At 37.7% G+C, this 27593-nt stretch overlaps 2 protein-coding genes across 2 annotated transcripts; one reads left to right on the forward strand and one right to left on the reverse strand.

Moving 5' to 3' along the window:
- Positions 1-8472: 8472 nt before the first annotated feature.
- LOC113348081 (leucine-rich repeat extensin-like protein 7) lies at positions 8473-10481 on the forward strand. Its single transcript, XM_026591783.1, has one exon. It carries the CDS (start codon positions 8634-8636, stop codon positions 10158-10160), a length of 1527 nt encoding a protein of 508 aa, XP_026447568.1. The 5' UTR covers positions 8473-8633; the 3' UTR covers positions 10161-10481.
- Positions 10482-10799: 318 nt separating this feature from the next.
- On the reverse strand, positions 10800-12427 carry LOC113348082 (acid phosphatase 1-like). Its single transcript, XM_026591784.1, has 3 exons — positions 11939-12427; positions 11392-11601; positions 10800-11234 (listed from the first exon to the last, which is right to left on the reverse strand). Exons 1-3 carry the CDS (start codon positions 12334-12336, stop codon positions 11057-11059), a joined length of 786 nt encoding a protein of 261 aa, XP_026447569.1. The 5' UTR covers positions 12337-12427; the 3' UTR covers positions 10800-11056.
- Positions 12428-27593: the final 15166 nt, after the last annotated feature.

The raw sequence follows: 27593 nt of genomic DNA on the forward strand, positions 1-27593 counted from the left end.
GAGGTTACTGAGCCCAGCTCAGTTGGCACAAGCCCAGTTCAGAAGTTGCACAAGCCCAGCAGCAGAGGTTGGCAGCAGGCCTGGCAGCAGTTGGCAGCAGCTTGGCAAGTGCTGGCAGCAAGCTTGGCAAGTGCAACAGCTTGGCAGCAACAGCACCAGCAGATCAGCAGCAGCAGTTGGCAGCAGTTGCAAGTTGGCAGCACCAGCAGCAGCAGAAAGTTGGCAACAACAGACTTGGCACCAGCACTGCAACAGCACAGTAGCAGCAAAAGTTGGCAACAGCAGCTTCACAGCAGAGTCACCAACACTTGCACACCAACAGCAGACCTTGAAAACTTCACAGATAAGGCAGCCAGCTCCCCGGCAGCGGCGCCAAAAACTTGGTGTGAAGATTAGATTGCACACAAAACACTTGCAAGTATACAAGGTCCAAATTTATAATATAGTGATGAATAGGGGTTTGTCCACAGGGAGAGGAGCTTATGAGAAGTTTTCCTAACTAAAAAAAAGTGTAATAAGCTAAGGGCAGGCAGGGTTGCAGGCAAATAAACAAGGGCATGAAGTAGAGCAAAAGAGAAGCAGGTTAAGGACCAAAGCAAAGAAAGATAAGCAAGAACCTAAAAAGCAGGGTAAGGCAACAAAGGAGCATTTCAAGAAAAAGCAATAACAACCAAGGCTTGGCAGCCAAGGGCAAGGGGCAGGATTGTGCTCAGTGCACTGACCTCAGTGCAAAACAGTTATAAAATGCAAGAAAATGAAAAACAGGGAGAGTAACATGTGAAATAAGCATACAAGATTGAAAATAAGATTGATTGAAAGATAAGTAGTGAGCAAGCCAAAGCATATGATCCACCTTGTATCCTAATCAAGTAACATGGTCTAGGTTGAGTTTTTTCCTAAGCATACAACTAGAAATGAGAGAATACCAACTTGCTTGCTAGGCTACCCCTAGCATTGGCTGTCTTTTGACAGTACAGCCAATCACAGGCTCTACAAGCATTGGTGTCTCTCAAATGCACACTCACAAACAGCAACAGGAAGCAACTAACTCATTCCAACACACTTGACAGTGCACAAGGCTTCACTGAGCCTTGGCCTGAAGATGATTAGCTCATGCTAACCATGTTTAAAACTATCACATTCAACATATATAAACATTCAAGCATACTTAACATTTGAAATAACAAAACACATAAGCAATATTCTACTTGTTCACTGATAAGAATTGAAATTTGAAGTGCAGTAAAATTTTGTTGCAATTTCTCTACTGGCTAGTCCAGAGAGGTAAATAGTCTCCCTAATGCTTCCCCCAACACCAATTTATACCCATTACACAAAATTAGCTTTTCCCCCAATTTTCCCCAAAGTCAGTAAAATTAGGTTTTGCCAATTACCTACTGTTGATGAAATTCTCGCTCCATCTCGTCGACCCATCCTTCTATTTCTCTTCCTGAGTCATCTCCCGCTCCAATTGCTGCTCTAACATCAACTTATATCTTCAATTTCTCACCTAGGGTTTCAGTCGGCAGAGATGAGAAATTGAGGAGATTAGTTGATGTAAAACGTGATAGTGATGATGGGTATAGGTAGAGTGATTTGGGGAGAAAATAGTGGAGTGATTTGGGGGCGTCAGGGAGAGGTGGTGATGATGGTGGTGCGGCAGGTGAGGAAGGTGGTTCTGCAGCAGGGTAATGGCGGAGAAGAAAGGGTTCGATGGAGAAGGGAAGGGTGCGTTTGGTTGAGGTGTAGGTGCTCGGTCGCTAGGGTGTGAGGCGAGTGTATCGAGTGTGATGATCTGCGACGCTGCGCCGTGGGATAGGGAGATGAAAGATCAATCGGACGGTGAGATGAAGTGAAGCTTGTAGCGACCGCTGGATTTTTTTATACGACGAAGTTAACGGCTCTAGATGGGGTTAGGTGTTGTAGTGTTAGGCAGAGATATCAAACTTTGATGCACAGCAAGGGAGCGACCGTTGGATTCAACTACCATCTAATCTGAAGGCTTGGAATTTCAGCGCTGTGGTGCTCGGCAGAGACTTCGGATTTTGATGGTCTATGAAGGAGCGACCGTCGGATGCTTCTGAGAACTGATCTGACGGCTGAGAACGGAGGCGCTTTTGTGTGTAGAAAATGAGGTTGTGCGCACCATTCTTCGCGGCTTCCTTGCGTAATTTCTCCCGGCTTTTCACTACTTTTCTGCTCTTTTCGCTCCGCGACTCATCCGAACTTTATTTATTACCTAAAAATGCAAAATTAATTAATAAAAATATTTATTCTTGAAAACAATGAAAATACAGAATATGGGATAAAATGTAGAATTAATGCACAAAAGATGAGTTAAAATGCCAACAAAAAGGGATAAATATATACAATATTTGGCACTCATCACTCTTTCACCTGGACCAACAATCAAACGAATGGCAACTTCATCATGGAAAGGCTAGACAGAGGCCTTGCAACACAACAATGGATAGATAACCACCCTCAATCACTACTCAGGCATCTTCCAAGAATTGGATCAGACCATGCTCCACTTCTCCTCAATGAAAAAGAAATTGCAAGAAATTACACAAAAAATTTACGAGTTGAACACCTGTGGTTTCTTCATCCACAAATGAAGGACGTGGTGATCACAACTTGGTAACAAAAAATTTCCCAAGAGGAGGCGGCTTCTGTAGGATAGAAGCTTCTTACAAGAATGAGAGAAACTGCTTTGGCTTTGCAAAAATGGCACAAACAAACTTTTGGTCACCTCCTAGAACTTCTAAAAGAAAAGGAATTTCAAATACAACTGGCTCAATCCAAATCTGCAATAACAACAGGCAGAGAACTGATATATTTTGGCTGCAACAAGAAAAAGAGACTAGAAATTCGCACCTCATGCTCCTGCACTGCCATGATGAATATTGGAAACAAATAGCAAGAATTGATTGGTTGAACAACGGCGACCTCAACACCAGATTTTTCCATACAAAAGCTACAATCAACAATATAATCAATCATATTAACCAGCTCCAGGATGCAAACCAAAGATGGGTGTACAACCAACGTCAAATAGTTACAATGATGATACAACACTACAAACAGCAATACATTGCTACACCAACAAGGATAGACATGAAACTATTTACCAATGTTACACCTAGAATTTCCCACTTTCATTGCAACCAGTTAATGAAGCCGCCAACCATTGAGGAAATTCACAAAGCACTGCAAAGTATCGGTTCTGAAAAAGCTCCAGAGCCGGATGGTTTTACAAGTAAGTTTTTCAAGACATTTTGGGATACAACTCACCCCCCAAATTATTGACCTTGTGACTAATTTTTTTGAAAAAGTGGAACTTGAAAACCCATTCAACCACACAAATATTACTCTCATACCAAAATCTGATAACCCAATTTCGGTAAATGATTATAGACCCATTGGCTTGTGCAATGTGGTCTATAAGATTATTTCCAAACTTTTGGTAGATAGGTTGAGACCAATTCTACAATTCCTGATCAGTCCGCACCAGAGTGCTTTTGTGCCTAATAGAGCAATCCATGATAACATAGCTATCGCCACTGAAATTTTTCATCACATTCGTTCAACTCCACCTACAAAAAACCCAAAAATTGCCATGAAACTAGACATCAAAAAAGCTTATGACAGCCTTGATTGGGGTTTTATCAAGCAAACGTTAAGCTCACTGGGTTTTCCAGCCAAGTTTGTGGAATACATCATGCCGTGTATAACTTCAGTAATGTACGCTATCAACATCGATGGAAATCTGCAGGGGCACATTAAGCCAACAAGGGGACTCAGGCAAGAAGAACCGTTGTCACCATACATCTTTATCTTGTGCGCTGAAATTCTATCCACCAATTTGGAAATTCTGGAAAATGAGGGCAAACTGAAGGGTTTATGTATTTCTTCAAACAACCCGCCAATTCTTCATTTGATGTATGCAGATGACTTGCTTATTTCTTGTTCAACAAATCAAGAAATGTGCGACAACTTGAACAAAGTGTTACACAGCTACTCCACCTCAGCAGGACAAGCAATAAAATTACAGAAATCGGTTATTATACATCACCCATACACATCTACAAGTGTTCGAGATTGGCTGACTCAGACGTTCAACATCCCAACAACGGCCAATCCGCCTAAATACTTGGGAGTGGATTTTAAGATTGGACGGAACTCGTTACCAATTTTTGCTCAACTTCTCCAAAGATTGTAAAGGAAAGCGAAAGGGTGGATGGCAAAATGCCTCAACCAGGCGGGAAGATGGTTACTCATAAATTCAAGCCTGATTCCTACGACCAACCACATTATGCAAACACAGTTGCTGCCGTCCCATGTTCATCCAAAAATAGACAAGATTGCGAGGAATTTTTTTTGGGGGCATGATAAGGCGACAAAGAAGTTGCATATGGTAGGCAAAGAGAAGCTACACCTACCGATAAAACAAGGAGGGACGGGAATCAGAAATGCTAGGAAACACAATTTTGCACTTTTGGGAAAATGAGTGTGGCAAATTCATGACAAACCAAACACAATCTGCAACACTCTGTATCGAACCAAGTACTTGGGCACTGAATCGATCCTGAGAAGATTGCAAACTCCACAGGCAACTGACAGCCCGTCATGGAAAAATATAACAAAAATATCTCAGTTTGTGCAGGAAAATTTTGCGGTCCAGATTGGAGATGGAAATTCTACTACTCTTAAAGAGAAGTGGATACCAATACATACCAGTCTTCCAAGCTTGGGAAATATGGGCGACAATTTAGTAAGTTCGCTAATAGTACCACACTTTTTCAATTGGAATGCGGATTTGTTGAATCATATTTTCCCCCTAGCGTTATTAGTGCTATTGGAGCCATATATATTCCAAATCCACCTTCTCCCGATAAACCAATTTTTCCACATGCCAAAAGAGGCAGTACACGGTTAAAAGCGGCTATGAGATGCTTCTGCAAAACCTTAACAACCAACCAAAACCCACAGATGAGTACAACCAACATGGAGAAAAAGTACAAAAATCTTTGGAAAGCGGATTGCCCCCAAAAAATCAGACTTTTCCTTTGGAAATTCAGTCACAATGGTCTACCAATATTTGATTCTCTGCACTATAGACACATAATCACCACCAACATGTGTTCTATCTGCAACCAGCAACCAGAAACGGTACAACACTGCCTATTTGATTGCCCCCGGGCGAGGGTCACTTGGGAAATGATGTGTAGACATGCTAACAGCACGGCAAGCCAACATAATATTTACAACAACATTGTCCTACCACCACACTCACTGCCAACACTTATTTCCCAGCAACAATACCACATCAGAAGCCAATCTGGGAATCAAGGTTTAGGTCGAAGAACAACAACACCAACATTGATACAACAACCTGTAAATTTTGAGTATTTTTTGGAAATGCACATACGTAAGGAGGATTTCACTTTGGCTTGTTATACGATGTGGAATATTTGGTTAGCAAAAAATGATAAGGTTTACAACAGCATCGTACAAACACCGAAGCAAATATTCCATATATCCTTACTCCTCAGCCAAGAATACCAATGGGCAGTCCAACACAATATTTGCAACCATCATGCTACACAACAACAACAGCGGAGGATGTCGACAACGACTTGGGTTCAATGGAATGCCCCCCAGAACCACTGGCTAAAAATCAACACTGATGGAGCTTCCAAAATGAACAATCTAGGGGAATTAGAGATGGCCGGAGCGGGATGGATTTGTAGAAATGAACACCGTACAGTGATTATGGCCATGGCAACACCGCTTGGAAAAACCACAGCTATCGTGCAGCAGAAACATGGGCACTACTACTAGCTACAAGGATGGCAGCCATCAAAGAATGGACCAACATCCATTTCGAAACTGACTCAACAACGCTGTTAGCTCTGGTTTATGTGATAACATACATATACAGGGAAGCGAACCAAGCGACGGATGGACTTGCAGACTTTGCAGCAAAAAGACAATTACAACACGAGAATGGAATCAGCAATAGAACATCAACCCACATATGGGAACACACACATCCTGAATTCCTTAATGTAGTTGCTATGAATGACTCAATGGGGACTCTACCCAAGAGAAGTTCCCGTTTATTAATAATAAAACTTCATCTTTTCTAAAAACAAAAAAAACAAAAAAAAAACCAATCCTGAAGAGGAGAGTGCCTTTTAACCAATCAACAAGATCATGTGCAATGTAGACACGTATGATGTATCTATGAATATTCTATATAGGCATGTTGAGAATGGAATGAAATCTGTATGGATTATAATTTTCGCTTACCATTTTAGCCGGAGTGCGAATAAAGCAAACACAGAATAAAACTGTTGATCCACACTCAAGTATAGTATATTTTTTCATGTGGCCAGAAAAGATGGTTCACAAAACTGGTCCTCGTAAAGGAATAATATGGAATTGTCTTGTTAACACTGAGATTTCAAAAGAGAAAGATGGTCTCATCAATATGTTACTCAAACAAGTGGGAGACACTATTAAAGCTCCCACTCAAGCTCAACTGAGACATCCATGGACTAGAATATATCTATAAGTACACTCTCATTTCATTTCATCTCTTCTTTTCTTGTTCGAATAAATGTCGATCAGATCTTGTTTACAAGTTTTCGGCGCCAATGAAGCTGGTTGCCACTAAACACCGCAGATTTGCATATTGTTGCATGCTCCACTATCTCGTTCTACTTTCACACCGACGTCGAAATAACTTACGTAGATTAAAAAAGAAATGTGTATATGGGCCATGGCGCATGCGCTAGCTAGTTTGAGTATTATTCCATTTGCCAACACCGGAGAAGAAGAACATTGCATGTTACTTCTCATTCTCAAGTCGCCTGGAGTACATACGATAGGCGCAAAGCAGTATTTGTGTAGCACTGAGGCTCAAAAAGTCAACAAACAATGCAAAGCATTTACTGACAAGTGCTGTCACTTATGAGAGTGAATGAATTCATAAAAGCTTGTCTTTCAACTGATTTGAAGGGTTTAGGCCAATTACGATATGTATCCAATGATACGAGAACATAAACATACAGAGGCTACTTCATACCCGATCTAATGATTCGGGCTTTTGGAGACTAGCTAGTGCATGATTGACTGATTGTTATAAGATGCACAACCAAATGCAGTACCATATACGCAGCGTGCATGGGTAAAAGGGGTTCACAAGTGGTCCTTATTTTACATTATTAGACTAGTGAAATTATTTGGTTTTTGTGCTGCTATCACTTTTATCTGTCACTACTTTTCCATATCGTACCGAAAAGCAGGAAAACTAACTTATAGTAACAAAAATGTACTGAACTTGGTAAATCTAGACTCCATACTTCGTCCAAAAATAAATGATATTCCCTCCGTTCCACTATTAAGTAACCTATTTTATAACTAAATTTAATTATAAAATAGGTCACTTAATAGTGGGACAGAGGTAGTACAACATATACCACTTGCTTACTGATGGCTATGTGGCATATGTTCTACGATTTATTGTGTTAGTGAGTCTATACATCTGTTTGGTTGTTTGTTTTTTGTTTTATTTTTTTTATTTTTTTTTTTGACTCAGGGCAAAGTTTCTTAAAAATCCAAAATCAGTCCATTACTAGAAAGTAATAAAAATGAATCAAGAGTTATACAAGAAATGAAAAGAAAAGACATCAAAACAAGCACAACAACTACAATAGCTAATGCATGATTGCCTCCCAATTGTCAACACTGTATTCAAAGTTAAACCACTAAAGATATTATAACCTACACACCGATTGTAAATCAAGACCTTAACACTGGCTATGAGTCTGTCAACAGAGTTGTGATTGTAAATCAAGACCTTAACACTGTCTATGAGTCTGTCAACAGAGTTGTAATTGCCGTTAAAAACTCTATCATTCCTCTCTAGCCAAATTGACCACCAAATCCCAAAAGGGATGATATCCCATATATTTCTTCGTATACTGCTACTTGTCTTCTCTAGCTAAATAAATGTGAGAAATGATTTTCGGTGTCTACGCAGGGTCATGCACTCCAACACACCACTCCTCCGTGGAGAAAATCCTAACAATTAAATTAAAACATTGGAACAGTTATTGTTAGATTATGAGAACTTAAATGGTCCTACACCCCTACTCATACCATATGGATTAGGGGCGGCACTACACTGGTCCTAGTGTCATCAAGACACCAACCACTTACCAACAGCAAAGATCACTAAGTTTGTTGAAGCAGCCATTCTTCCATTCTGTCAGAAGAAAAAGCAAAAAAAAAAAAAAAAAAACTTACCAATAACCCTACATGCATTTTCCCTCTCTTTTTTCACCATTTAAAACATCATTTTCGTATCAGAATTTTACACCTGTACATTTTAAGAAATAAAATAATAATTGAGATAAAAACTCAGAAAAATAAATGCATAAGTAAAGCACATATCAAGAAATGAGTGAGAGAGATGACAGAGTAGTACTGACTGATACCCAACCCAACAACATTAACTTAGCTCAACCATTTTTTCCCTTCTTGTTTATCTTTTCTCATCAATGTTGGGTACCTCACTCAGACAAAACACAAATCACTCTTTCTTCCTCACTTGATCATCAATAATGGGGAAGTCACTGTTTCTGTCTCTTCTTCTTCATCTTCTCTTGCTAATCAGTCCAAGTAAAGCTGGTTTTGGTGTTGGGGTTGGCATTGGTGGGGGTGGAGCAGGAAGAGGCGGTGGTGGAGGAGGAGGATATGGTAGTGGTGCAGGAGGAGGATATGGTAGTGGTGGAGGAAGTGGGGGTGGAGGTGGTGGAGGAGGAGGAGGTGGTGGTGGTGTTTGGGTTGGTGGAGTTATAAATCCTACTACTCCTACTCCAAGTACTACTCCAAATGCAAACCCACCAGAATCATCAGAGTCATCAAATGCAAACCTGAAATTAGCTTACAATGTTCTGCAAACATGGAAATCAGCAATCACTGATGACCCATCAGGAATTTTGAAAACATGGGTTGGTTCTAATGTATGTTCATACAAAGGGATATTCTGCTCAGAAAATGGTGATGACTACCAAGGATACATCTCTAGTTCAACAAGCAGTCTTGTTGTTGCAGGAATAGATCTCAATCATGCTAATCTTCAAGGTTCATTAGTAAGAGAACTTTCTCAACTCTCTCAACTATCTCTTTTACATTTGAACAGTAATAGATTCTCAGGTAACATTCCTTACACTTTCAGAGATCTTTCATCACTTACAGAGTTAGATCTCAGTAATAATCAGTTCTCTGGTTCATTTCCTTCAATCATTCTTCAACTACCAAATCTTATTTACTTAGACTTAAGATTTAACTCATTCTCAGGACCCATTCCTGAAGATCTTTTTAATAGAAATCTTGATGCAATATTCATCAACAACAATCAGTTTAGTGGCCAGATTCCTCAAAACTTAGGAAATTCTCCTGCTTCAGTTATAAATTTAGCAAACAATAAGTTTACTGGAAATATACCTTCAAGTTTTGGTTATATGGGTCCTGGTTTGAAAGAAATCTTGTTCTTGAATAATCAATTAACCGGGTGTATACCAGAAGGTGTTGGATTGTTAACAGATATGGAAGTGCTGGATTTGAGTTTCAATTCATTTACAGGACATTTACCAAATTCTATGTCATGTTTAGAGGAAATTGAAGTGTTGAATTTTGCTCATAACAAATTCTCTGGTGTTCTACCTGATTTGGTTTGTTCTTTGAAGAGTTTGATTAATCTTACGGTTTCGTTTAATTTCTTCTCCGGGTTTGATCAAGAATGTAACAGGTTGTTTTATGGTGGTATTGGTTTTGATTTCTCTGGAAATTGTATTCCTGGAAGAGAGTATCAGAGACCCGAGCCTCAGTGTGAGATAAATCCTGGTGGTTTTAATTGTATGAGAATTCCAGTATCAAGACCTTTGATGTGTCGATCATCTATGGAATTTCATATAAAAGAGAACAGTAAAAAAGAGAGCAGTACAAAACAGAGTATTACAAAGCAGAGCCTCACAAAAGGAAGTAAATCGAAGCACAGTAATACAAAAGAGAGTACTACAAAGCAGGGTAATACAAAACAGAGCAATTCTCATCCTTCTTCAAGTGTATCATCTCCACCTCCATAAATAGAGCAAGACAGAAGGGAGATTTTTCAGAGAGTGAAAGCAAAAGTTATGGATAGAATGACATTTGCAGGATGGTAATGACTGCAGCAAGGTAGTTATGATTCAGAGCTGCTTCAAATTTATTTCTTTCCATGGATTCAATAGTATTACATATTATGAATTTGATTCCTATTATTGATTTTTCTATTGGTGCTGTATTTATGTAATGGAATACCAGTAGTCAAAACTCAAAAAAACAATGAGGTTTGACACTTTTGTAAGAGTTTATTAGTAAGTAGGCAGTCATCTAATCTATACATAATTGACTAATTTTGACATGAATTGTGCCTACATTTTTTCTAAAATCTTGGTAGTGTTTATGATCTTGGTAGTAGCAAATAGTTTACCTCTCGTTTCACAACATCTGACAGCTTCTATAAGTATACTTGTATGAGGATTATGATACCTCAAAAGAAAAAGAAAAAAACTCGAAGCCATTGGTTTCCTAATAAGCTCGTTTATGGGCTACGAATTCCTGAATATTCTAGCTCACATCAGCACATGACATGTTTACAATTGTTTGTGCCTGTATGGGTTCACATGAAAATGATACAAACAATAACAATGTACATGAGAAATTAACAATGATTGAGCCCTAAGTATCAATGAACCCCGAAATCATATTAATAAAGGATCATCTCAAAGTAAACCCATTCAATGGAATAGATTGTGTGCATATGCTGCATAGTCTTGAGTAAGGAATGAAAAACAGGTTTCCAACAATAACACCACAATGAATTTGATGCAAATATTTGAGCACAACCCAATGGAAGAATGATATACAAAGGTAATACATTATCATCACAACCATCTACTTGTTTGTTACCTGACACACGAATGATTACCAAGTAATTTAATCACGCAATGTAATACATTGGATTAGGGAGTTTGAAGGATCTTGTTGCCCGAGCAAAACCTAGCAAATCACTCCACTGGTCTCCAGAGTTCCCATGAATTCTATACCCTTCTTCTTCCGCCAGCTGCCTCCTCCCTGATTTGTACAATGTAGCATTTTTTCCTATATCTGAATCGTCCCTGTTATAATTCCACAACAGATTAATACAAACATTATGTCACAAAAAAAACCAACTCATAGTAAAAGGGACTACTAAAATTTCTTCCCTTTCCCACATCAGTTTCAACATTGGTTTTCAGTATGCCAATTGCCAAGTATCATTTATGCACTACAGACCTTAAGCAGAGCTTCTCCCAGTCATCATAACCAGCAAATAAAAGATTTTTCTCCGTAGCACCTCTTTGAAACTCCGAACGACCTGTCAGTAGAATGATCTTGAAACCCAAATGCTTGAGCTCATAGAACAGCTTCAAACTTGCAGGTAAAGCTGGTGCCTCAGCTAAATCCACCCATTCATCAAATGATTTCTCATCAAACAACCCCGATCTAGGAATAAAAAAAGATGCAATTAGCATCACAAACACATTTACAAATTCCATAACTTCATCTCAATCATTCTTTGTCAAACAATTCCTGTATATAGTCAAAAACATCATTTGGACAAAAATAGTCAGAAAAACATTGACCAAGGTCAAGCCAATAAAATAGTTACTGACAACAGTAACAAATAGCTCCCACCATTATCATGAACTAATTTAACAACCGACTGAGAAAACAGAAACCAGTAACCCAGAATAAATCTAAGCCGTTGGATTAAATCAACACAGTATCAATAAAAACAATCTAACGGCTAAAAAATACTTCTCTCATTCATTCACCTTACCCAAATCCATGGAGTTGATAATAAGGAACATTTGATAACAATGTCTCATCGATATCAAAAACCCAAGCATCTTTACCATCACCAGCAATCTTAACATTTCTCGCAAACGATAACGAAGAATCTAAAACTCGATCTGAATCTGACGCATAACGTATACCTAACATATAATCACCAACAAATTTAACACATCTTTTTGGGATTCGACTCCAGATTCCAGCATCATTTGTTTCGACTGTAAATTTCCAGCTATTGCAGAAGATTTCGTCATCATCGGTGATATCTCTGATTAATGTTTTTCTGTTGTTTTCAAGTGGCGTTTGAATAATTGATTGAGAATAAATATGAGAAATTTGGATTGAAATGACTAGAATTATGAAAATTCTGGTGGAGTAATCCATGGCGCCTAAAATGAAAAACCCCAGAAATTAATGGATTTTTCTTCTGGTTGCCTTCAATTTTCAGGAAGAAGAATGTTTGGTTTCGTTTTTAACACCTGCCGTGTTTTTTAATGTTTTTGCTTAACTAACTTTTAGCTAATAAGAACTTGACAACTGTCAAATAGTGGAAGCTCAGACGGATAAGATCGAGTACGGAAAGTATAGATACACTCATACACAGGGTGATTTTTTCAGACACAAAAAGAATGGGAGACCCATAGAAAATTAAAAGCCCATTCCTATTGTCTCCTGGTGGGTACCAGGAATTTTTCTCTTACGGTGTGTCTAGCACCGCTGATTCGAGTATACGAAGCCCCATATCTGGTTGAAGTATGGACTCATTTCTCTCCCATACTTTTCCTACTTAAAAAATGAGTCCATGTCAAGGGTCTAAGGGCAACCACAGTCATGGCTAAGAGCATCTCCAAGGAGACTTTTTAGTTTTACTACTTTTTGGCAAAAATCATTCTCCAGTAGAAACTTGGGGTAGAATGTGAAGATGATGTGGAGAGGCGGTTAAAATAACATCCTCTACCTCGTCCTCTAGATTGAGGTTCACTTCAAGGATGTGGCGAGTACGTGTCATTAACTTTTCCCTAATCTTTTTTGAATATTTTAACTTTTATTTAGTATCGGAAATGCTATTCACAGCTCTATAACAACACACTATTCACATCTCAACAACATCTAAACCTCACATCTATCAAATGGTGAACCCTTTTAACCATCCGTGGACCCCTCCTTAACAACCCTGAACCAATACCCTCTCAACACCCAGCATTGAGTGCTAAATAGAGCTGTGAATAGCATTTCCGGTTTAGTATATCTAGCCAATCATACTTATACACCAATATCATTAGTTTGTTTTCAAAAGACTCCACTGAAGATGAAATTCTTAAAATTCCTTTTATTAAGGAAATCTTGTTGCCACATAATACGAGAATGTCTTCCTAAGACTATGATAGCAAGGTCATATTGGAGATGCTCTAAACATTCTCGGGTTTGGATAAACATTAGAGAGAAGGAGAAGGAAGAAATTCTATTAATCAGAGTATTAGGTAAACATTAGAGCCTTTATTTATAGGGCTAGACACAAGGGCATCCCAGTAATAAACAAGATTCACCCTAGATATTCTTAACAGAATTACACGTTTATAACACTCCCCCTGATGAAATTGTGTCTAAGCTAATTGCGTTATTAAAAACCTTGTCAGGAAACCCGAAAGGGACACAACCTAATCGAAGGGAAAAAGAGTACAATTGTGAGTAAACTTAGTACAAAGATGAACATGTATATGTTGCCTCATTAAAACCTTGACCAGGAAAACCCAGTGGGAAAAACCTTGATGAAGGAAAAAGAGTACAACGTGATAGTCCAGTAAAATACCTTCTAATTTCATACTCCACTTGATACGTACTTCTGTTAAATCTTGGCTCGAAGATTTCCCAATTTCGATGAACGAATTTCTTGAGTGCTAAAGATAGCAATGCTTTCATGAGAAATTTGTCAGTTGATGAAGTCTTCTTTTGTGTTAGTCTTCTAATAGTAGGTTCTCGAGTCTTCATGCTTCTTCAAATACATTGAAGACTTGTTTCTTGGATTGCTAGCTTCTCGAAGATTATTTGCAGAAATAGTTGATGTATTTTCTTCAGCAAAGTGCCAATACGCATTTACAGTACCATATGTGTACAAAACTTGTGGTCATACCTTATATGGATCAGAATGACATCCAAATTTATAGGAGATACAATTATGTTTATGTGGTCTAACAAAATGACCTAGTGAATGGTGGGATTCCACCAAATAACCTAAATCGATACAACTACCCCTTGGATGACCACCATGTTGAATTAAATTGCCTCGCTAAACCCTCGCCAACAAAACCTAATGGGAAAAACTTGGACAAAGGAAAAAGAGTACAAATATCAATATTTTAAAATAAAATAAAATAAATGTCATGTTGCCTCATTAAAACCTTGTCAGAAAAACCACATGGGGCAAAACCTGAAACGAAGGAAAAAGAGTACAACTTTTGAAGATTTATGGATGCTAACTCAACTATAGGAGTATTACAAAAAACGAGCATCAAAATCATAACTCTAGTCTATCTCAAAAACGAGTTTAAGCTAGCATAATTCTAACTGCAGATTTAAGAAATAAAGAAAATAAAATTTATGCTGCTAAAGCGTGGATTTTAGTTTTTTTATGGACTCTTCAAGAAACCTATGAAGTTGACATAATCAACTAATTAATCCGTATTTTTGATCTTTTACCAAATTTTTAAAAAATACATAAAGGATTGTTGAATCTGATATAATCGAGTCAGCTGGCTGTCTGAATATAATTTGAATCCTACAAGGATTACAAATTCGAATATGTTTCCGACCACATGCGATATGAGTCATTCAATGACTACCACGTAAACGACATCATACACGGAGAACAAAATTTATTTAGACAATCCTAGGGTCCGAGCAAAAATGGTACCCTCAAATCGTTTTTACAACGAACATATTTCTCGTACAGCACATTATGACTACCCCAGCTTGGCGATTTTAAGGTGTTACGTCTTGGATCAAAAATTGTGTTAATCGAGACTTTAGTACGCCAACCAGTCGCATATGTCAATACTTCTATGCAGAGGGGTTCAAAACCACTATCATGTATTTCAGTAGCTACTTTAAATGAATATTCGACAATCATATTAGCTTATCACGATCTCACATAATTTCCAGTGTATGCATACTTTGTAAAATTCAAAATTTACCGGTAACAACGCAATAAACTCCTACTATTCAGATGAGGAGAAATGAATTTTGTGAATGTGAATTGTATTATGATAAACTATGTTGGAGCTATCTATAACCTATATAAAAATGCTACTTGCTTGCTAGATGTGATTAAGTTTGCCTTTTCAAACAGCATAAGCTTATATAAAAGCTAGATGAGATATTTTCACGCGTAGTAGACAACCTTTTTTCGATTTAATCACAATGGGAGAGAAACGTCTGGTATTGTATAGTCTCCCCCTGATTATGGCAGAAATTTAATCATATCATATACGAAAACAAGTTCGTAGAGTATTATCCGATTAAATCGAGGACATATACTCCTAATAACATCTGGATTTTAACAACACAAGTTGGATTGTAGATAATGACTTCAAAAGCCATAAGTGAAATTGTAGTCTACTTGGCATACAAATTTAAAATCAACCATGAATTCGTTGGTTAGAGCAAGAAAAACATAAGTCTCCAATAACCTATAAGGCCGATAAGTTATTCATTCACCTAAGAATGAAATTATAGATACTTTATTTTATTCAAAGAAAATAATATCAAGATCAATATTGTCACTACAAGGACTAATTAATGATTTAGGCTAACAAGCCGGGTGCGCACCCTTTGATTTTTAGTGTCCAATTCCAACTACAAGTGGAACTATTTTAAATTTTGGAGATTTACCATGAGAAAAAAAAATGCTCACTATATATCCCTTAAGAATGCAACAATTCCTCTTGGTGTTTGCACTTGTTAATATCGTAATAACGATACTTTATATATCCCTTTAGGATCGAAAGGGAAAAACTAAATTAATTGGCTTATATGACTCTTTTTAAATAAATAAAGAGATCATTTTCGTTGTTAAGAAATCCATGGTTTTCTGTAAGAAATGGAAATTAATGGTTTATTAGTAGAAAAATAAAACCATGATTGGTAACGGTTTGTTTAAACGATTATCGTCAAACTACGAAGGAAAAAAGAAAATATCGGCTACAATTTCTTAAAATGCCAATTTTAACATCTCCTTCTGCAAAATTGATGATGAAAACCAATAACAGTTGATATATACGATACACCAAAATTGCATCGACAAAAAAAAATGTCGACTTAGTCATCACATATGGAAAATCCACTCTGTGGTTGATAGATGGTTTCTTGTTATAGAAAATGGAAACCGGTTATAAAAATCACATGATCTTCATCAAATGGACGAAGATATCAACTTAATTGGACGGAGTTTTATGAACCATGCGTGTAATTAACCGTAAAGGTAACCAAATTGCGATAACACAATATTTTTTTGTGATTACAGTTTCATTAGGGGAATAGAAACTGTAAACCATCTTTTGACGGATTTTTTTTTTCTCCATTGAAAGAATTAGAGAAAAGGAAATCAAATTTATTTGCTAAAAATTGATCACCATAGATAAAATATCGGCAATGCTATTCACCTACCTTTACTTCTCCCTGCTCTCCTCCCTGTCTTACGTGTTCTGCTTATGTGGCTAAAATCACGTGAACATCCTTTCTCTTTGCTGAATCATTTTCTATTTCCCTTTTTTTAGCCTTGTTTAATCGGAAATGCTATTTGTTTAATGTCTTCTGAAAATGGTTCTCTTTCCCATTTTTCCTTTCTACGAACAGACTCATTCTTCTCCAGATTCGTAGAATCATTATCTTAATTACGATGTAATTAATTTCTGCAGTTAGATAGCCATGAGTTCGTGGTTATTTTGTAAGAGAAAAGGACAAGCAATACGTGTTGGATTTAATTTTACAATTTTTAGGCTAAAACAACCAATAAGCTGCCATTGATGCTTACATTGCTCTTACAGAAAATTGAAGAGATATTTTAAGAGTTTTTGACGGATTATGATTTGGGTTCCTGCTGAGTTTCAATTTACATAGAAAGAACCTCAAGATTTGATGCAAAGAAGTTGGGAAAGAAGAAAGCTTGTTGCTATTGTTTAACTCGATGAATGGGTGCGATTGAATGTGTGTTTTACTTTTAGAGTTACAAGGGGATTAAAATGATGGGTTGTGTGTGAATTCAACGTTTGCAGGGAAGGAGAGCTGAGAAGCAAGAATCAAACTTAGTAGCGTTCTCTCTAAAATCACCAGTTTGCTGTTCGTAGAAATTCCTGAACGAGTATGTTCTTCAAAATACATTCAGCTGCTACCAATCTGCCTAAGTTTTGTGCAGCTCCGCCGCAATGGATTAGACTTTAGAGGAGTATACAGAAATTAAGAGAGACAAGACAGAATCAGTAACAGGTTAGAGGGGTCCTTAATTGAATTTGAAATAATTGACCCTAAAATTATGAGTTGAAGATATCACGTGATTTTCTAATTACGTGGCTTATGTTTTTTATGTCAGGTAATATAACTTTATATGTTTGATGGTTAATTAAAATCTTAAAATAAAATATCAGTGATTAATTTACCGATAGATCTGTATGGTGTAAAACTTCACAGCCGGTTTGCCGCCTATTGTCCATCGAGTGGATGAGACTTTTGTTCATATGGTTCTCCTGTCCAGTAGGTTTAGATAATATCTTTTTTTTGGATAACTAGAATTTTATTAATTAATCTTCATCAGGATCATGAAACCTGTTTAACAAAGAATCTATCTGCAATGTATTGCAGTCAAATTCTTCAAGGAATAATTTTTCCTTCCTGACATACTTAGAAATGGAGTCTGCTAAAAAAAATTAACATCTCTCCTTTCATAACTAGCTTAGCAAATTTAAAAGATCTTAGCATAAACTTAATGTCTCTCAAAAGCTTTCTGTTTTCTCATCTCATCTCACAGAAACAGAATTGTTATTGATGGCATTGACCACTACTTCTGCATCAGCAGTAATATGAATTCGGTCCAGCTCCATAGCTTAAACCCGTTGTAGTCCTTTCAGAATTGTCATGCATTCTCCCGCTTCAGCATCAACTACTCCAGCTGCATAGGTTCCTTTGAAGCCTGTGCATGCTCCTGATAAATTATACAAGACAACACCCATACCACAGTCATTAGTACTATGATCAAATGAAGCGTCTGTAAAAACCTGAAAAGTGTCAGAGCAATCTGAATGATTATTAAACATATGGTCGTGAACAATTATTTCATGTGATGCAGGCCTAGATTCTGAAAATGCAGTATCAGGTAAACTAGCATGCAGTGAGTTGTTAAAACTAAGGAGTTGATACTGAATCCTATTAGCTGTATTAATAGGGTTTAGAGATTTGTCCTGGAAGACGCAATCGCATCTTTCTTTCCAAATGATCCAGCAACCAACCATTAGTAATTCTCTCCATCTCAACATATCTTCTAAGCCTGTGTTTTGAACATCCTGAAACCAAGAAATTATCCATTCTTGGATTGACTGACAGTTGGCTGAGATTTGATCGATGTTGATATTTAGAATTCTCCACACAGCTTTGGAATGAGAACAATTTATCAGCAGACGAAATAAGGTTTCGTCATCATTTTTGCAGATCTCACAGTGTGTCTCCATATCATGTATTGCTTGAGCTAGCCTTATTCTTGTTGGAACTATTCCTTTTAGGCACTTCCAGATGAAAAGTTTGACACGGTGTGGAAGCTTCATCTTCCAGAGAGATTTCCAGACTGCAGTAGGAATCACATTTAAAGCAGTTTGCTGTTGAACTTTAGCTTCCATCAGTTTGTTGTATGTAGATTTTACAGTGAAGTTACCGTCTCTAGAAGGAACCCATTTTATGCAATCTTCTTCATGAACAGATAATTGCGTTTAGGGCTGCACATGGGTCGGGTTTGGCCTCACCCACCACCCGACCCACTGCTGGTGGGTAATTGAACTTTTCAGCCGCAACCGACCCACCATAACAATGGGTCGCTTTTCACCCGACCCACAATAAGGCGGGTTGGGTCGGGTCGGGTGGTGGGTTACCCGTCATAACTTGCAAATTACTTGTATCATGATTCATGAAGAATTACAGAATTCAAGTGTAGAAAATTAAAGTTACTTAAAAATGAAGGAGACAAATATTTTCCATAAACTTCTTTGTTAACACCTAATTTACTACTAGGGGTGGATAAACCATTTCCGACGAGGCATGCTGATCAGCTGATGAAGCAGCCATTAATCAATTTAGGGAAGAAGAGTCTCCGTGACTCTGTTTCTGAGAAGGAGAGAAGAAGAGGCCGAAGTGATAGGTGTGGGCTGCGAGTGCGATGCTTAGTTAGGGTTAGGTATTTTATTTTTTCAATCCAATGGCTGAGATTCATTCTAGGATAGAAAATCTAAGGGCTAGCATGCTAGGGAATATTGGGCGGGTTGGTGGGTCGGTTCGGGTGAAGGAAGTTCCTACCCGCAACCGACCCAACATACGGTGGGTTTTCACGTGCCTCACCCATAGTCGACCCATACTTAGGTGGGTCGGTTCGGGTACGGGTATTTTTGATGGGTGTGGGTCGGGTCGGCGGGTCGAGTCGGTTATGTGCAGCCCTAATTGCGTTCTCTTAATTTTCTCCACATTCTCTGGTGTGAACAACATGTTGAGAAGAGATATATTCCAAGTATTGGTCCCTATGATGATTAACTCACTAACAAAGACATACTGCAGATGTGAAGGATGAAGCGGTTCTACCTTGATGTCTAAGCCAATAATCCATCTGTCAATCCAAATTTTAGTGCCTTTCCCATTGTTCACTTCAATGAAGTAATTATTCTGTAGAATGGATAGACCCAACTCAATGCCTTTTAAAGTCCAAGAAGAGTTCTTCCTTTCATCAGTTAAGTGTAAGAATTCTTCTTTTTTGAAGTATTTAGCTTTCAGAATTCTAATCACTGTTTTGACAGATTCTCCAAGCTAGCTTTGCAAGGAGAGCATGGTTAAGTTTTTCCAGATCCCTAAAAGCTAAACCACCTAAATATTTAGAGATGCACATATTACTCCAAGCAATTAAATTTAATCCTCTATTACTTTAACCCCCCACCAGAATTTCCTTTGTAGTGTATCAAGCTGTTTAAAAAGTTTTTTAGGCATCTTAAAAGTGCTCATTTGGTACATAGGAACTGCATTTAGAACTGTAAAAGTTTTTTAGGCATCTTAAAAGTGCTCATTTGGTACATAGGAACTGCATTTAGAACTGCCTTCACCATAGTAGTTCTTCCTGCTTGATGTAGATTAATGCCTTGCCAGTGTCCAAGCCTTCTTTCAAAAGCTAATTTGATTTCTGCAAAAGATTTAATTTTAGACTTGCCTATAAGAAATGGAGATCCCAAGTATTTCTCATTTTCATTCATGGATATAACTCCCGATATGTTACTGAGAGTATTACACACCGATGTATCAAGATTATGTTACGTACCTAGATGTACATAACAGGTTTGGATAGATAAATTGAGGTAAACCTCTCTTAATCCCGGAGGATCAAGCCTGAAGAACAAATGTTCTATTTGGATTAATAATTTGCTTGCCTTTCTCATAAAGACTCGATTAGCCTATAAAGCTAGAGACAATCTAACCTACATCTAATGGCTACAATCCCATCAGATGGTTAGATCCAAGACATCCATACAATTGATATATACACCCCATCAAGATAATTACTACTAATAAGGATAATATTAAACACTGACACTGAACGTGATAAGGGAACCCTTCTCTCAATAGTAAGGCACATGACAATTAGGGTTGTCAATGGATGTTAACGTAATGGATATTGTCTCTTCCGCTGCCGCTGCCATTAAAAATTAGCGGATATCCGTTATCCGTTAAGTTCCGGCGGAAATAGGAAAATCAAAAACGTTGCCGTTACGTTGGATTTACCGGATAACGGATATTTATCCGTTACCATCCGGTACAAACAGAAAATAGGCTAAAAACACATATCAGCTATTAAATCCAACAAAACAGGTTCTAAATCCATGCCACACACACACAAAAACAGACATACAAATATTCAGATGTTCTAGGCTTCTAGCAAAAGAAAAATCATATTTTTTGAAAAGAAAAAGACATCTCCATGACTCCATCTCTATTTTCGACGATACACAAACACAACACAAGTGAAAAATTTTACACGTGCAATACGCACGTTAGCGGATAACGGAACTAAACCTAACGGAAATGCACGGTTCCACTACCGTTACGTTAAGAAGGAATTATCCGTTAACTTATCGGTATCGGATATCCGTTTACCGCTATGTCGGACGGTAGCGGTAACGGCTAACGGATTACCGGTATCGGCTAACGAAAAATCGGTATCCATTGACAGGCCTAATGACAATACCTTCCCCTCCAAAACATCCTTGTCCTCAAGGATGAGGAATTGGATCGCAAGGTTGTCTTCCATCTGGGAAGGTGTAGGCGCCGCTGGACAAACGTCTGTAACTGTTGCTCTACAAAAATGCCAGTGAGAAGAACCGTGATGTTGAAATGCATAACACAGGCATAACACAGGTGCATATGAAATGGCTGGCATCGAGAACTTGCTCATTGTCTAAACTGTAGCGGATCACTAATAGTCTGTACTTCCCACCATCCAAGTGGCTCACTCCAGCTAAGGCAGAACTAAGGATTTGCACGTCCTTTTCTTTGTCACAGTGATTACGGTAGTCTGCTCGAAAAGTTCCAGTCATTCCTTGAGGATCAAGCCTGATGGAGACTGCAACTTCTGTCCTTAATTAGTGGCACTGTTATCTTGCCTTTATTATCACAAGGGACCCGTTGTTGTCTGTAGTCAACTTTTCCCAATTCTAAATGAATTACCCTACTAAACATAATTGTCATCGCATAATCGAGCCAAATGTAAGCAACAGTGTCCAACTTGTAATGCGCCCCAATTTCAGCTTGTATTACATCATGAACATTCCCTACGGCTGTTGCTGGATCCCATCTGCGAATGCACGCAACATATACTTGCCACTGAAGACCATGCTTGAGCTTGAATGCCATTAGCTCCTGACCCTCCACTTCTAGTTCAAACTGAAGATGAATCTTGATAAGTATGTCCTGAATTACTCCCATGCGCACCATAATTTCTGTCTAGCTACTCCCCTTTACTGATTGGTACCCCAAACCCCACACATGACTTGAAAAAGATCTTCCTCTATCAAACAAAAATGAACTAGAGAACTCCAGAAATTTAGCAAGGCCAATAAATTTCCCTGTGCACAGTTCAAAACCAATCTTGACTTCACCTGTGAGTTCTATAAGAAGAGTGGAAGCAGAGAACTCAGTGAAAATTGACCTTGTTGTCTTGCCATCAAAGGTCTCAACCTAACCAGAATTAAGCAGAAGCACCCCATTGAGCTGAGCATCACCATTTATTGCACCTTTCCACTCCAGCGAGACCACCAACAGTAACACAATTGGGAAATTGGATTCAACAGTTTTGAGATGATTTTCTCCCCTTCGTAAAAGAATTTTTGTCCCGCTATGGCTCGTTGTACTTAAATCTCTAATCGCATAGCCCAAGTGCCAGCTTGCTTCTCTCCAAATAATTGTTGCAAGTTTATTATGGACCTCAGTTTCATAGAACAACTTGTTTATAAACCAGTTTAAGTCAAAGCACGCCACTGTAAAACTCTTATCAACACTAACATGTTTCACACCCCATAACCATGTAGAAAACAACTTGAAGTCCCTCCTTGCAAACACGCCATCCTTAACATTTTCAGGATGTGGAATACAGAGACTATGGATGGAGTTTGCACCATTTTTATAAGGATTGTTGTCGAGCTAAGAACCTTCTTTAAACGATATATAGAATCCCACATCTGAATGCCAAAATAATTGACATGCCAGCTACTGTAAAAGATGTGTAGACAATTGCAGTTGGACTGCTTAAGTATTCTCGAGAGATAAATGAAGGGGGGCGAAAAAATTAGCAGCATACATGCAAACTCCTGCAAGAGAAGTAATAGCATAACACCTTCAGTACTGCAAACGCATGTTGAGAACAAATTCCATCTCAAGAAAACCACCATCATAAACATCGATGGAGTGTAAAGAAACATCAACTGAATTTTCACCATTCTGTCATAGAATTCTAGCTTGATATAGCCCATTGGCAACCCAACTTCCCCTTGAACAATAAGGCTCCTGTAGTTCATATGAGTAAGTAGTAGATAGTGATAATTACCAGCTGAATTCAAGACTGCCTTCATAAACTGTTTGCAAGTATTGTGACCCACATTCCACAGGCCTGTAGAGTACAACTTGAACTTCCACTTCAAATAGTCCCAAAACAGCCAATACCCATTCAGAGCTTGAACAACCAAGGTAAAACCTTAGTCCCCACTTTGCTTACTAAAATATCTATCCAGAAATAACCCTCCTTCCACATTTCAAGCATTTGATGAGACAACTCATGAACATTCTTAATCTCACACATTAGCATCCATATAAACAAATAAGTATGCGTGGGTATACTATTTCCTTGTGAAAATTTCGCAAACAACTCACCACTCTCACCACCGGCACCAGTTGTAACAAACACCAATAAAATTGAAGAACAGAACGAAGAATGCGATTCAATCTCATGCATACTAAGAAGCTCATGAACAAATTTGTCATAGTAAGCATCCATGAATGTGAACTCAGTACCAACAATCACACAAGAAGTACTTGTATCGAAATAGTGTTTAGATTCACAATTAAAAGAAAGCAACCCCCTAAGAAGCTGAAATTCTTTTCCACGATCAAAACAACGATGAAAAAACATCTTAGTATACATCCGAGTATGTTGTGTGTGGTTGAAAAAAAAATTGTTCTCAAAACATTCAGTATCCAATGGAAGGATTTTAATCAGCAATTTACCTTGTTTTAGTTGTAAGAGAAAATCATCTCTTTCAGTTCCCAAATTCCAAGCTACACCCTCAGGAATTTTAACAAGCAGCTTTTCACCAACATAATTATCAGCCTCATGAACACACAAGGGAATTATCGAATCGAAACACCCAAAATCTGATTTAATCCCATGGTTAAGAATCAATTTTCCAAAACAATTCTGTGGTACCACTGCAGACTTACCTCGATCAAATATGCCACGGGAATCATCAGGACTAATATGAACACAATTCTGACAATTCAATTTGTTGTAAAGAATGATTAAACTAACCTCAACCACTTGAACATGATTCTTGATGTCGAAATAACTCACTTCAGCTTTGACGATTTCTTTAAATTGATGATTCACAACATCAATTGAATCTTCTTTTGGTTCATTGACAGTGGGTTGAATTGATTGAGCTTGAGAATTCGAACTATTTGTTGAATCAGCCATTTCTTCAAAGAAATAAGAAGGAATCAACTCATCGGAAGAGTCACAAATATCTGTAGAATATTTATTCACTCTGCAAGGAGGTGGAAGAGATGGAGCAGTATCTCTAAGGAGCAAGATCTGTTCCAACTTCTTCTCTGCCATGTCTAACCATTTTATCCTTCTTGCAAGCCAGTAATCTCGAGTTGGCCAGTTAGTCGTGTTCAACCACATCATATACATCTTCCTACATATATCTTAATCCTCTCTTGCTAACCTTTCCAGCTTCATTATAGGAACAACTTTCCCCTTCATTTCTACCCATTTTTCTTCCTTACCAATTGCATCAACACATAAATCTTGAGCAACAGATTCACTGATTAGGTCGTAAATTTCAGTTGATTTAGAAGAATCTCGTTCATCAGATGAGAACCCACCACCTTGATTAGACTTAAAAGTAATTATAGAAGCTCCTTCTGGATCTTCACGATTGTAGGTCTTCTGGCCAAAAGCTTTCTCGAACGCATCATGGATTATACGCCCAATACTACTCTTGAGTTCCTGTAATTCCTCATTTGTTAACAACCCATTCAATTGAAGAGAATTATTATCAGCTGGCTTATTGATTTCATCGGACGCCTCCATGGATCGAACGAATCTGATACCAATTGTTAAGTAGCTAGATGTACATAACAGGTTTGGATAGATAAATTAAGGTAAACCTCTCTTAATCCCGGAGGATCAAGCCTGAAGAACAAATGTTCTATTTGGATTAATAATTTGCTTGCCTTTCTCTTACAGACTCGATTAGCTTATAAAGCTAGAGACAGTCTAACCTACATCTAAGGCTACAATCCCATCAGATGGTTACATCCAAGCCATCCATACAATTGATAAATACACCCCATCATAAGCTAATTACTACTAATAAGGATAATACTAAACACGAACACTGAACGTGATAAGTGCACCCTTCTCTCAATAGTTTTCAAGATTAATGACCTGACCATATTGTGAACTAAAATCTTCTAGAATTTTGAGAAGATTATTCACACTGGTTAAATTTGCTTGAGTGAAAATGAGACAGTCATCTTCAAAAAGCAAATGATTAATAGGGGGAGCACCTCTTGCAGCTATAATACCTTTAACAGCTTTTGAATCATGAGCTTCCAATAATGTTCTAGAAAACCATTCCATGGCAATAATAAAAAGGTAAGGAGATAAAGGATCTCCTTGCCTTATGCCTCTTATAGGGAAGAAATCATCACAAGGAGAACCATTTAAAAGAACTGAAGGGATGTAGTGATGATACATTGATGTATTAGTTGACATCAATCTTCACTGAAACCAAAACTTTGAAGAACTTTGATTAGAAAATACCACCCTAGCCTGTCAAAGGCCTTTGACATGTCTAGCTTGGGTTCTAACCAACCTCCTTCACCTTGTTTTCTCTTCATGGAATGTATAAGTTCATGAGCTAAATAATATTATCATTAATCATTCTCCCTGAAACATAGGATGCTTGATAGGGTGAAATGATTTTTTCCATGAGAGGTTTCATTCTAGAAACTAGGATCTTTGAGATTATTTTGTATGAGGTGTTGCAAAGACCAATGGGTATAAAATCAGTGGGGGAAGGTGGTTTGTTCTTCTTAGGAATTAAAGAGATATAAGTTTTGTTAATTTCTCTTGGTAAGAAATTAGAAGAAAAGAAATTCTTAACCATGTCACACACATCATTACCTACAATGCTCCACTGAGATTTGTAGAAACCAGCCTGGAAGCCTTCTGGACCAGGAGCTGACTAATTCTCCATGCTTTTCAAAGTTTTGAAGATTTCAGCATTTGTAGGTGGAAGAAGAAGTAGTCTGTTCTCATCTGTAATAATAGTTGGAATTCTTAAGTAATGTTGTTCTTCAAATTGAGGACTACCAGAAGTACTTATGTTCTTGAAATGTTCTGTAAGAAGTATAGAAATCTCCTCTCTAGAATGTATCCAATTACCTGAAGATTCTTTTAATGAATCAATATTATTTCTAGATTTTTTTCTCTTGGTTAAAGTATGAAAGTACCTTGTATTGTAGTCCAAATATTTAACAAAATTGTCTCTAGATTTCTGCTTATTGAATTCATGCTGAATATTATGCCACTTATCCAGCTATTTACTTAACTCCACAACTTTAGAAGTATTGGCTTGAGAGTAAGGAAGTGATTGAAGTGTAGCCAAATGTTCTTGAAGAGAATCCACCTTCTGATTTATATCTCCAAAATGAAATCTTTTCCATTTAGAAAGAGATCTTCTAGTAAACTGAAGCCTTTTAACCAATTTAAACCCAGGTGACCCTTGAACTGTCTTTTCCCAAGCTTTAGCTATTTCCATTGCACAAGTTCTGTCATGAAGCCAAGAAAGAAAAATCCTGAAAGGTTTCCATAGTTTAGGTTGAGAGTAATCTGTGACTAACAATATAGGACAATGATCACTACCAAGCTGGTTAAGATGTAATAATTTGGAATCATTGAAAGCATTGTTCCATTCAGCATTAACCAAAGCCATATCTATCCTTGATATTTTTTTCCCTGTACCAGAGTTGTTGCTAGACCAAGTATGACCCTTATCAAGAAAACCTAAATCCTCCAGACCCACTTCTTGAAGTATAGAGTGCACCATACCATCACTTGAGGAAGAAACAGAAGTTGAACTTTCAGGCAGATGAATATTAAGATCACCCATTAAAACCCAAGGTTGAGAAATATTAAGACCAGTATCTTTAATGAATTCCCACTGAGTTTTTTTCTTTGCATAATTGCATGCCCCATACATACAAGATAACAACCATTCTGGTTGGCTAGAGTCACTTTGAACAACTGCATGAATCATGTTATTTTCACAGCTAACAATATCACAAACAAATCCCTGTTTCCACATTATTACTAAGCCTCCGTACATACCTATAGGTTGCAGGTATTTGATATTGGGGTATCTAAAGGGAGCAAGCAAATTCTTCATTTTATCTTCATAGAGTTTAGTCTCACAAAGAAAGATAATATCAGAACCATGTGTCCTAATAATGTCTCTAAGGTTATCTCTAGTGGCAGGGGTATTAAAGCCTTGAACATTCCATGATGCTACAGAGAATTAAGAATAAAATGATAAAAGTAGATCTAGAAACCTACGTACCCACTAGGATTT

This window comes from Papaver somniferum, chromosome 2, assembly GCF_003573695.1.
Source record: "Papaver somniferum cultivar HN1 chromosome 2, ASM357369v1, whole genome shotgun sequence".
NCBI classification, from domain to species: Eukaryota; Viridiplantae; Streptophyta; class Magnoliopsida; order Ranunculales; family Papaveraceae; genus Papaver; species Papaver somniferum.

Bases quoted from the DNA above. Each gene is read 5' to 3' on its own strand.
- LOC113348082 (XM_026591784.1), bottom strand. From the start codon at position 12,336: ATGGATTACTCCACCAGAATTTTCATAATTCTAGTCATTTCAATCCAA. The intron at 11,602-11,938 runs GTAAGGTGAATG...TTTTATTCCTAG, and splicing joins TATCAACTCCATGGATTTGG to ATCGGGGTTGTTTGATGAGA. The intron at 11,235-11,391 runs GTCTGTAGTGCA...GAATTATAACAG, and splicing joins TGGGAGAAGCTCTGCTTAAG to GGACGATTCAGATATAGGAA.
- LOC113348081 (XM_026591783.1), top strand. From the start codon at position 8,634: ATGGGGAAGTCACTGTTTCTGTCTCTTCTTCTTCATCTTCTCTTGCTA.